Source organism: Pleurodeles waltl, chromosome 2_1, assembly GCF_031143425.1.
Source record: "Pleurodeles waltl isolate 20211129_DDA chromosome 2_1, aPleWal1.hap1.20221129, whole genome shotgun sequence".
Classification (NCBI taxonomy): domain Eukaryota; kingdom Metazoa; phylum Chordata; class Amphibia; order Caudata; family Salamandridae; genus Pleurodeles; species Pleurodeles waltl.
In genome coordinates this window covers 740,440,792-740,453,157 of record NC_090438.1, presented here as the reverse complement: position 1 = coordinate 740,453,157, position 12,366 = coordinate 740,440,792, and the positions used below count along the sequence as shown (strand labels likewise).

General features: G+C 38.0%; 1 protein-coding gene across 2 annotated transcripts in view; it reads right to left on the bottom strand.

Annotated features, from left to right (window-relative positions):
* The window catches only part of RPP40 (ribonuclease P/MRP subunit p40), a 384,234-nt gene that overhangs the window by 230,351 nt on the left and 141,517 nt on the right, over positions 1 to 12,366 (bottom strand). For both annotated transcript variants that reach the window (XM_069217495.1, XM_069217502.1), the window contains exon 4: positions 1,904 to 1,999. In XM_069217495.1, the coding sequence (XP_069073596.1) occupies positions 1,904 to 1,999 (96 nt within the window). The remainder of the gene's footprint in view (positions 1 to 1,903; positions 2,000 to 12,366) is intronic.

Sequence of the window (12,366 nt, the reverse complement as noted above, 5' to 3'; positions counted from 1 at the left end):
ATATTGCTTGCAAAACGTTTTTTATTTAAAAAAAATGTTCATTGTGTTAACCTATCGCCTCGAATATAGGTGACAATCTTATCAAACCATTTTATCTTTCCTGTCACTTTATGATTGATCTTTTGCCAAATGTTTGGATACTAATATATTATGATTATGTTACGCAGAGTATTGACGACAATATTGCTGTACGCCTACATGTGATGGTTTAAACATAAAAGGAATAAACAGATTCAAACAAAAATAAATGGTTCTCATAGGCATTTATTTATTCCTTTATCTAAGGGGAACAAATACACATACTTGTGTTTATTTTGAAAGGAAACTCCTTTTATGAACCCAACAAGCTCTGACAGTCACACATCATATTCAATGAGTTACCAATTCAGAATGTATTTCCTAAGGGAACAAGTTAACAGAAGATTTTGCAAAATAATGGCATATTCACTTGCAATGTACCGAAAAAAAAAAAGCAACCTAATCAATTGTATTATTGAATTCATCATAAAATAACTTAACAGTTTCCATTCAATGCTAATTAACGTAATATTTTTTAATAACTGGCCATAAAAAGATTCCATTGAAATAGAAAAAAATAGGCAGAACACCAAACATGCAGAACACAGTGAAGATTTTCCATACAGCTGAATCCAGGATTCTCACAACACTAACCACTAAGAACAATACTGCACAGGCATTCTCGCTCCTGAAATTATCAATACTGCAGATGGTGATAATTTCCAGAGTCTGGACTTCCACAACATTCCCACTTGGCCCTGCGTCCCCCTAGACATTGAGGGTTTCCATGGGAATCTGCAACTCTACAGCCATTTCCCACAGTAATTATTCATGTTCAACCCTTTCCCCACCTGAAAATTTCACTAGCTTTTAGGTGGTGAAATTTGAGGGCCTGGAAACGTTGAGAACGCCGCTTTCTCATATTTCATGTACATTTCGATTGTTTCCAGCTGATATCAAAAATACACCTAACTTGTGATGCAGCCCTAAGAAGTGACACATACAAGATCCAACACAACACTACAGACTGACCATCAGACATACATTGAAAATAGCAAAGATATTCAATATATGGTTGGTTGCAAGCATCCTTACAACAGCAAAGGCTCGATAAACTGGCACAAATCTATAGCAAAAAAGAAGATACCAAAATCCTAGTATGATTCCACATATTCTGGATAGGATAGAGGGTGAATACCATGGTTGACTACCACCAGTTCCCTCACTTGCATACTACACATCCCTAAGATGGTACACAAACAATTATATAGGATCTCTGGCCACACCCATCAAAATCTAGAACTCACTGACATATCAATGATGATTCCATGCTCACTGGAAAAAAAGGTAAATAACCACAATTACATCACTGATAATACAGCTTCTCAACGCAAATCAGACTCTGTGTGATCGAATTGTCATTACAAAGGCTGAAAGTTAACTAGGACTTGGCTAGTAGTGCAAGGCCAGACTACTAGATGAATGTGTGTTGTTCAAATACAACTAAAAAACCTAAATGTAACAGTCAATTTTATGAAAAAGGTAATTCAGGCATCTACTCTCATGGATCCTCATCTCTAGGATACATTGTACATCCTTATTTTCCTCAGTGAAGACAAGGGGCAGACAAGATTCCCATTTACAGACGGTGCCTACCTTATTAGGAGAGAGAAGAAAGAAAAGCGTGCATCAAACTCAGCTACAAGAGCAAAACTAATCAGTTCCTTTTCAATTCTAGAAAGTTAGTTAGACGGTTACAACATTTAAGAGGATCCTTGCAGAAGAGAAATTAACAAAACAAACAAGTAGAATCTGCAATTTAGCAGAAACGTTTTAGCACAGCAGTTAGTGAACAAATTGATACAATGAAGTACATAATACCTACTATATTTCATGGGAGTTTTACCAGCATAATGAGACCGAACACCCTCTAATCCAAGATCTTCAAAAGTGTCCTTGTCCACAGACAGGATGAGTTTCCCTGAAAGCATAAACAGTAAAAAAAACTTTGACAATATTTCTCAAACGCAGCTCACTGATTACCAGTGAATGTAAAATCGCTCAGTAACTTAAACAACTAAGAGGGAGCGGGTACAGGCTTCTACCCAGTTTAAGGCTAATCTGAGTTTAAACAATCACAAGAATGGATCTTCAAAGTAAGTAGTGCCAATTAAGCAGACTTAGCATAAGTCAGATCAGTATTTTTTACATGGAAGAAGGGGCTTCAAAACATTCAAATGGAAAGAGAATGGAGTGGTATTTCATGGTATAGTGTGATATTTCATTGTCAAATAAGGAAGTAAAAATACTCACTTAGTATCTCTTAGGCACAGACCACGTGTCAGAGTTCTCTAGAGATTTCCTCACAGCATCAACTAATAGGAATTACTGCTACCTTGCGCATGGATCAGTGATGAATTTAATGTGTTTTTAAAACAGAGGCTGGAGGGAGGTTGGAGAATATCTGAGTACTGTATCCAGAGAATGTGACATGTTTTGCGAGATCAACAGGCCCGAGATTAGTTGGGGGAAATAAAATGTATGTTCGTAATTAGGAGAGGATTAAGGAGTAGGGTGGCAGAAGTTACTAACACACATATTTGACCCACTCAGTCATGCAGCGTGCTTACATTTTCGTCTACTGTAAATCAATGGCCAAGCAGAACGAACTTGAAAAAAATGTCAATACAATCAATCCTTCAAATAAAAAGGTTACAAGGAATAAAGTGGATCTATTCTGGAAATGTCATTAAGTCAGTAATCCTGATCAATATCTTCTTTATGTTGCCTGCCTGTGAAAAATGAAAGCCAAACCCACAGATCCAATTGAATAGAAATGGACTCTCTTGGTGCGGAGTCTCCATTGTATCTCATAGCAGTAAAAGATGCAGGAAGCTGGCCGTTAAACAATTGATGCTAATACAATTTTGTTTGCCACGGTAATTAGCAACAAAAAAAACAAAGAATGTATTGCGTGTAATTGGCTTGTTAAAAGCAGAAATTCAGATTTCTTGTCAATTAGTGGTTGTGTATACTATTCAGCCTGACTCCAATATGAGCTCGAAAACCTAACTGAACTGGCTGATACGGAAATATAATCAACCTGTTGGTGATAAAAGAAAGATTATTTGACAGAACCAATGTCTTGCGGTACAAAAATATATGGTTCTGAAGGATAAAGCATCCCGCCTCTTTCAGCAAGTTGTAGAATTCTGCACCCATCTTTGCAAATCCTACTTTGTGGATATTGAAGTATAGTCAAGAACAGCCTATTTCCGAAAGAGTAAAGGGGTGGGTTTTGCAGGTTAGTTTGGTTAAGGCTTCTCATTAAATGCTGCGCATTGATTGCATTTTTTTCACATCTATTATTTCTACAACCTATTTGTTGACTTAAGGGTTCAAACATGGTTGGTTTAATTTTGGTATGACTGTCAAAATTCCAATATTATATCAGTGTTGGACACCTTCCAGGGGCCACTGGGTAGGCAAGGGCTACTGGGCCACAACTGTGGAGTTTGGGTAGTTTGCCTGTGGTGTCCTAGGGTCTATCCTACCATGGTTCTGCAAAGTGGGCCAAGTACACCGTACACCCTTCCCACCCTTAATTCTCAGGATAGCGAGGGAGAGCAATCAAATACTTTTCTGGGAGGTAGAGTGGGGCAGAGGCCTGGAACTGAAACACTCAGACAAGTTACTTATTGTCCAGTTCAGTGCTTCTCTTTGTTAAAAAGTTAAGTATTTTAGTATTCTAGCAAAATGAAATCCCACGCAAATGATTTTCAGCTACAGGGTTCTACAATCACATCTACAGGGCTCAAGCCCAGTACGACATTCCTCCTGCCATCTACAGTGTCCCTACACAAATACTATGGTGCCCACAATGCATACAGTGCGTTATTAGAGTTAAGAGGTCACAGGCAGAATCAGGCGCAAGTGCTAGCTCTTGATCAGGCTATGCAAGCAACCACCACAATGTGAGCCCATAGGTCAGTTCATTCGGATTGTGAACAAAACCTACAAGCTGGCAATCGTTGTACTCTGAACAAGCAGGCTTACCTTTACAAGCTCAAGATATAGTGCAGATCCTTTTTAAGTTGTTTGATGGGATGTGGCTCAGTGCAAAAAGAAAAAAATACAATGGTCATCCTTAGCAGTCCCACTGTAAGGATTTTCATAAGCTAGTGAAGGATCGAGGACTTTCACTTCATATGTTCCTAACATATATTACATTATTTTTCCATGCTTTGGGGACTGTTAACATTTTAAAGCTTTTGTATTGAAAAGAAAAAATATGAAGTTTTGCTTTTTAAAGAATGACCTCACTTAGTAAATTTCAATAGCAAATATAGATTTGTTTTCAAGTGATGCTATTAGAAGAAACAAACACAAACTGATACCATTTCTCACTAAAAATGTAAAATAAATAAGGTACAATTGTTGGTGATGATGCTGGCTCCAACTGGAAGCAGCCAAAATAGGGCTCAGTGAAGTGCGAAGATTCTGCAGCTAGCTCCTGTCATCCCTCCTGAAGTAGCAACCAGAGAAAAAGAAAAGGGCAGGGCCTGCCTAGAAACTTCTTCACTCTTAAAAAGAAATCTGCTGCCTCACCCCAAACCCACACTATCAACCAAATGGCAGTGCTCAGGAAGGATCAATCAACAATTCCCTGCTAAATGTTCCTCACATAACACAGGGTAGCTGTCCCAACCCTCCTGTGCTTTAGTGCTTGGGGCTCCACCCTTCAGCTCCAGGAGTGCAGGCAATACACTTTCACAGTCTGGGGAAGCTGGATTGCAAACCATTTTCTATTTTGTTAAACCAGGGGCCATCTAAAATGGATCAACTCTTCCCAGCAATCAGACTCTCACCATTACCTTTTCAGACCTTGCATACATGGGCTCGACAAACCAAAGGGAGGTCAGTGCAAGGCTCTCTGTGTTGCATCTAAGGGGAACTTTACATGAGTGGAGTCAATAGGCTGCACACCTCTCGAACCAAGAAGGCGTTCTGTACAAAAATATTAAACTACAGATAAAATAATAAATAATCAGTATGCTGCCATCACTTTGTCATGTCAACAACCCCAAATAGACAGGCAGTTGGCCCATGTCAACAGAGAGAGCATGACTTACGTATCCTCGAGGTCACATGACAGGTTTTGGACCTTGGGATCACCATGGCAGGCTTAGGCATCTGCATACATGCTAGATTAGTGTGTTAACTAGGCCAACAAAACGTCAGAATATCGGTTGGGAAGAGAAGTGTCTAACGGCCAGAGTTGCCGACTTTGAAACTGGGACAGATTGCAATTCCGGGTGTCAGCTCATTATCCTATGATATTGGGCAAATAATGTAATCTCCTTATGCCTAAAAAACTTTGATAATCAGATTCTCATGTAAAGTGCTACAGGGCCAAGTTTGCCCTATATAAAATGCAAAAAGAAAAAAAAAAGAAAAATCATGACAGGGTTAGACATTTGTTTACTATGGAGCGGGACATTCCAGTCCCAGGAATTGGCATAATTTATTCCTATTCTGAAGTTCAAATTCTAATACTTTTATTTTCTGTATAATTAACAGTACGGTTGTCAAAAATGATTCAAATTTCTTAATTTCTTCACAGGGAACAACATAGACATGCATACTCATTACTGACAGGACGTATCTCAAAGATCAAAATGTTTTATTACTTTTTCAGACCAAAGAAAGGCAAACATAAGAGACTATCTATACTATTCTGATTTTTAGCAACACAATTCAATTAAAGAGCAGTTTATGTTAAGAAAGTACAGTAATATACATTTTTAGCAATAAACATGTCTGCAAATTGACAACAATCATGAAAATATTAGATTATTATTAAAAGACATTGAAATTAAATAAAATGTTATTAACAAAATGCTAATATCTACGTTAACAAAATAAGAGCTATATTGTCTCAACTACACATCAGCAACCCATCCACCTAAAACAGCTTCATGTAGCTGGAAATCCATGAAGACTAGGTTAACTCCAATTTCAAGAAAGAGGTGTTGCTTTCTTGGCATATTTGATTTCCAAATAATCAATCCTATGTGATTTCAAAAAGTCACTTAGGTGACTACACAAGTTAGCTTAAATGTATGTCACCTCAGAGTTTCTAGAGTTTGTACGTTGAGTCAAACCTTTGGTGGACATTGATGTTTGTTAATATCAGCACCAGCTGACAGAGATCAAACTTTACCTATATATTAGTGGCATAGAGGTTAGCATATGGTGACTTACAAACCTTTGCTGAGAGCCCTAATAGAGAAACTAATGTAGAAATGTAAACTGTACACATTTGAATTTAACATGGGTTACATGTGTGCAGAAAACTAAATGCACATTTAAACTGTTTCTAAATTGCCGTCAATTTTTGCAGTAAAATAATTTGCTTTGTATATTTAATTTTAATTGTAAGGTGTGAAATTGTTTTGTAAATGTATGAACTGTATTAATGTGTATTAAGGCTTTTGCAGCTGGATTAGGCCTGAAGGTTCATTTTTGCAGCAGTAGAGGAAAATTACTTGCTTAATTCTGTTCCATCTGACCTGAATTTTCCCATTGGTTGCTGATGTGATGGTGAATGCCCTATTGTGTTGAAGACAAAGAACAGGTTTCAATGTTAACTATCTATGTAACATTACTTTTTCTGGCTGTCGCACAAAACAGGCAACTTCTAATTCTTATGTGAGAAATGTTTAGCCCATCCTATGTACTATGAGAAAAGATCCTCAAGTAACAACTAGAAAATGTATTATTTTATCGGAACTGCATGAAGTCATCGAAATGACTACACACTTTTTCTGAGAAAATCTGGAACATTTGCAAACTTGATGGTGTCAGCCGCAACCATTGGATGCTGAATCTTGTGCGCAAGATGAGCCCACCTGAAGCACCAATCAAAAGGCCCATGGATATTTCTAATTAGTGAGGAACTTTGAGTTAGTCTACTACTGTCTGTCAGAGTCTGCTGATGTCTGGCAAAGTCTGCAGCTGTCATCTCCACCTCCTGTCCCAAGTCTTCTGCCGTTTTTGATATTTATATTATGAGTTTTTCTTAGTTTTAATTGTCCCACTTTCTTATGCTGTTCAGTACTAATATGCCCAATCAATTCTGAACTGCTGACTAGTCTTATATGCAGCTTGTGTTCTGCACTGTCTTGCTGTTGCTGTCTACTGACGTTGTGAGAAGGTGAACGGTCTGTTTGACAAAACCTTCCTGTGTGTTGTCCCATGAGAAGAGGTATAGCTAAAAGTGGTTTCTTGTTTCATGTTCAGGTCAGATAATTACACCAACATATTTTTATAGTGAGCTGCCCTTGTTAGATGATTTTCCTAATTATGTTTGTGGTTTTCTTTTGCCCAGATGTGTAAACCAGTTCCCACACATGCAAGTCCAAATTGATGCTCGAAATAAGAATGGCCCACCCCAGCAATTGACTTATGACTGTAATTTGATGATTTATTGATGTCACCATCATCTGTTTTGAAATCTGAAACTGATGTGCACATTGTGATTTTGCTCATCAATGTCATTCTTTTGGAGTATCTAACAGTAGTGATTTTTAGTAGACTTAATCACTTCAGATGTTTCGGTCAACCAATGGTTTTCATGTATGTTTATAATTTAGCTTTATGCACCATATACATTAAATTGATTTTGGGATTATAATAAAGCTTTGAAACTTTATTCAGTTTGGAGTTTGATTTAGTGTTTAAATTGTCCAATGGTTTTTATGTTGTTGGTCAGTGTTAAACGAATCTGACTACTACACTGCTCACTAAGTCCAAAGATCCAGTTGTCTTCTCATGGTGGGTTCGGGTATGGTGTCCCACCAGCACGCTTGTGGTTTCTGAGGCACAACAGCACACTTCTAACTGGCAGTTAGGGAGAGGTATGAACCAAATAATTGTCTTAATTACTGTATAAAAAATATTAACAGAAAATATATCTATATTTACTTGTAAACTACATTTGAGGTAACTTGCATATCATCAATATGAGATTGTTAAGAAAGAAATAGCTGTAGATGTTGGGGACTACTCACAAATTTAAATTCGGTCTTAAACATATGTTCAATTAAGAGGACTCCAGGTGGGAGTAAATATGGAAAAATGTGTTGTAATATGTTCAATTCAAGTGGTACGAGTTGACGTTTGCTTTGGAAGTTAGGAAACACCCACAAATGTACACTTATGGCCATTCCCAAAACGCCTCTCTGACCTCTTCCAATCCTTGGCTGGAGTAACCCCTCTTCTTGAAATGGCCCTAAACTGGTGTAATCTGCCACCCAGAATGGGATGAGGAACAATTTCTCCCTGGTTTGGTGGGGTCCTAGAGGAAGAGTGTTCTCCATGTACAAAAATTGCTTTTCCTGTGGAGAGAAAAAAACAGAAGAAATAAACGTGCATTTGCACAGAAGACTAATTCCATTTTGTGGAGTTCTCCGCCATGGAGAATTATGAACAAAGGGAATAGGGGTCCTTAAAAATAAAACGTCAAACGACATTCCCACAAAAGTATACCTGGAAACCTGCCTCAGGCCTAGCTTTCCTTGCGTACTGCTGGAAATAGTTGTAAATGCGCTCAGGTAAAGGTGTAAATCTACACCAGTACTTTAAGTTTTCTTTTTTTGGTGAATAAAACAGTGTGTTGATTACTAATTGTAACTACTGTGCAATTACTTTCTCAATGGGGGAAACATTGTGCATTGTTCATAACACCAATACAACCATTATGTTCATATTATCTATCACCATCACACAACTGAAAAATGAAGCAAAAGTCACCAAAGATACATGTAGTGCACAATAACTCGGCCAGTGATATGGCAATGAAATTTTTATATTTGAAGTTGATGCTTTTAAATTGCAACATATTTTGCAGCATATGAAAAGGTTTGCCTGGACGACAGATGTCACGTTTTCCTCTCACATTTTTTTCCACAGAAAGTAATTGTTTACAATTGATTTTGAACAGACTGGCCTATTTCCTACTGCAATTTGCCTAAGTTCTGTCTTACTATTTGTGTGGTTTGCGATGTTTTATTTTCTTTCAGCACAATACGTTTAATGTAAAAGCAGATACCCCAAGCTTAAGTACACCACGTTAATAAAAAGCTTCGAGAGCTTCCATAATATAGAATAATCAATATATATGAGTACATAAGGCATGCTATTCTGCAACAAACAGTTACTATTTAATAGAATATTGGAATGTTCAGCGCTCCGGTGAAGATAATTCAATAGTTTAATGTCGGGGTTCAATGGCTGGTATAGGCCTTCTGCTGTAAACGCTCAATTCTTGTTTTTTGTTTCTCTCTCTTTAATTAAGAGCATCATAGCCTCAGTGAGTGGAATGCTCAAATAGCCTTACGCCTCGGTCTATACAGGTTGTTAAAGGCACTCTCCCTCATTATTGGCTTTGGTGTCTGGCATGGGCCTATAACCCCGGTTCAGGGCCTTTAACAACCAGTATAGCTCGAGGCAACGGGCTATTATTATTAATGTTTATTTATAAATAGTTTCTCTTGCCATAAACTGCATCTAGGCACTTAAGAAACTGAGAATGCCAACAGCTAGTAGTGAATCAAATTCAGCATTAGAGTCAGCCGTTAGCAGCCCTGCAGAAAGATAACTAACACTCCTCCTCTGTTTTAGTGTGTAGCGGGAACTACTTATAGAGCTTGAGGACTAATACTGAAGTTTTCGGTCACCTTGAGATCAACACTTTTTACAGGCAGGAGAAATTGGTAAGTGAAAGTTTTCTTTGCAAAGTAATATGGTCAACCTTCGTGCAGTCACTAAAATATTACTTCCAAAATTCTGAAAGCTACCAAAAGCTTTTAAGGTATGAATATATTTAGGATTGGGCATATGCACCCCCTATGCACTAAAAAGATCAGGCTGTCTTCAGCATTGTGTAGCAAAATGCAGTCAAATCAATCTCTGTACCTAGGATCTGGAAAGACATACCTGTATCCAACATGACTGCCCAATCAAACTCCTCTTCAATTTGGGAAACAGCTGAAGACGCAATTCATTAAATAACACTGCACAAAGATGGTGTAAAGTCTACTTTTGTGCTTAGAGACCATCTACCCCCTCCAATTATATGTTGACTGTGTCTCTGTTTTGGACCCTGTGACTGCCTTCTAGCTAGGTCGGCACCATATAATACTGAGAAAGCATAGCTTATATAATGTATATAACATGAAATGTTTATGAACTAATGTATAATGATGCTGCATAGAAACTGTATTAACATGTTTTGCTAAAACGTGCACTTGAAATGTGACCACGGGGAGTGGCCGCCAATGTATACGGGGACTAATGAAACTGACTAATAATGGTGAAATGTTTTATTAAATTGTGATTTTACATTAATGTTGAAAGGCTAAATGTATTAGATTCTTGCTAATAAAGCAGTAGGCCTTAGTTAGCATTAGTCGAGGCCTAGCTGCCTGACTGTCACATAAAATGTGTTTTTCTAACATGCAGTGTGCTGACTTGCTAAAGGACATGAACTCTTGTTTTTTTCCAAAAGTTAGAAGCTGAATGTAACTGTAGTAGATCCGTTCTCATGAAATTCACCCTGCCTGTAGTAACATTTTTAGCTGAATGCAAAAGTGTAGATTAACATTATGTACAAGGTCGCCTAAACCCGTATGGACAATGGAGCCACTGACGAAGATGTGCAAAGGACCACAAGACGATGAAATCATACCGGACATTCCACCCATTAAAGACATCAATCATAAGAACCAATAAAATATGTGTGAACTGTTATGGGATAACAAATCTGATGAGCTAATGTGTTTTTAATTGGTTAAAGATAGTGGGGTGCAACCCCTCGTCCAATTAGATTTTAGGGGAATGTACCACGAAAAGGGGATAAAAACCCTTGTCACCAGGAAGTGAATTAGAATTAGGGAGCAGGAGACTAGGAGAGGGGGAGATGCTGATGCTATTTGCTATGACCCAGATACTTTGTCACTCTGCATAGAGACTTTGCTGTTTGGTTCTTAAAACCATTCTGTCCTTAGATTGACCATTTGCACTTTACCTCCTTATGAGGGAAGTGCCCCACTTTTCCTTTTGCTGCAGCTGAATCTCCTTTGATGGCGAATCCACTGATGTCCTGAAGATGAAGACAGAACCTGAGTGCTGACCAAACTTGGAGGGTAACTATGTGACAATGAAATTGTGATTGTCTGTTTGCTTTTCCTTTCTAGGTACCAACTGCTTTTCTTTTGACAGGTGCCATAGCTAGATGTTTTCCAAATTGGTGTTACTAAATTGTTTTGCATGAAGCCCAACATGCCAATGCTAATTAGAGGTTAGTTGAGAGGGTTTCACTAAACGGACGCAAATAGACAAATGACTGAATCTATTCTTTGTTGAACAATGCACTGATATACTCTGCTAATGATAGAATATAGCACGGCGTGAACATAGACTAATGTTTGTGATTCTTGCTTTGATGAAATCTTATCAGAGTTGCCAAATTGTGACTATGCTATTGTGCTTCTTGGTTTTGAGACTAATAATCTTGCTAGTAGTATTGTAACCAATAGGGAATAAATATCACTAAATTCATACTAAACTGGTGTGGTTATTCATGACTGCAAGGTCATGGTGGTGTCTTGAGTTTGATTAATGTCTTTGACTAAGGTGAAATGCATTGTTATGATAAATATTGATTACATTATTGACGTATTAATTGACATGTTGATTAGCTATCTCGTCCTAAGGTGTCTCTCAACAGGGTCAAAAGACTCATTGGCCTAAAACGAGTCCCAATGTGTAATAAGTTATCATAAAGGGACGCGTTATCAATACCAAATACATACAATTAATGAAGGACACAAAATGGAGCAGTAATTATGTCTAGTTTTGAAATAACAAGCATCCCCTCCACTATCTTTTGGGTGTTTGGGTGAATGAAAGACAATGTCATGTGAAGCGACACATAATGAGCAGGCAATCGGTGACAATGAGGTCAACATGAGGTTTGAAGCTCATGCCTCTTTCCAGGGCAACACCAAGGTTCTTTAGCTAATCAGTAAAACATTAGAGAGCTTCAAAAGGGGGTTCGGAAAATTGGCCAACCACTGACTTGATTCTGCCCACTCCTGTATCTGGCCAGGCATTTTAAAAGAGGTGAGGTCTGTTAATCGCTTTAACAGTTATCTGTGCACTGGGACATCAATGAGGAGAAATGTTCCTGAAAGATGGTTCAGACTTTTCTTCATTCGACTTTAAATCATGTGGTACAATATACAGACAGACGTAGGTTGTGACAGAGAACAGTTTCAGGTTATA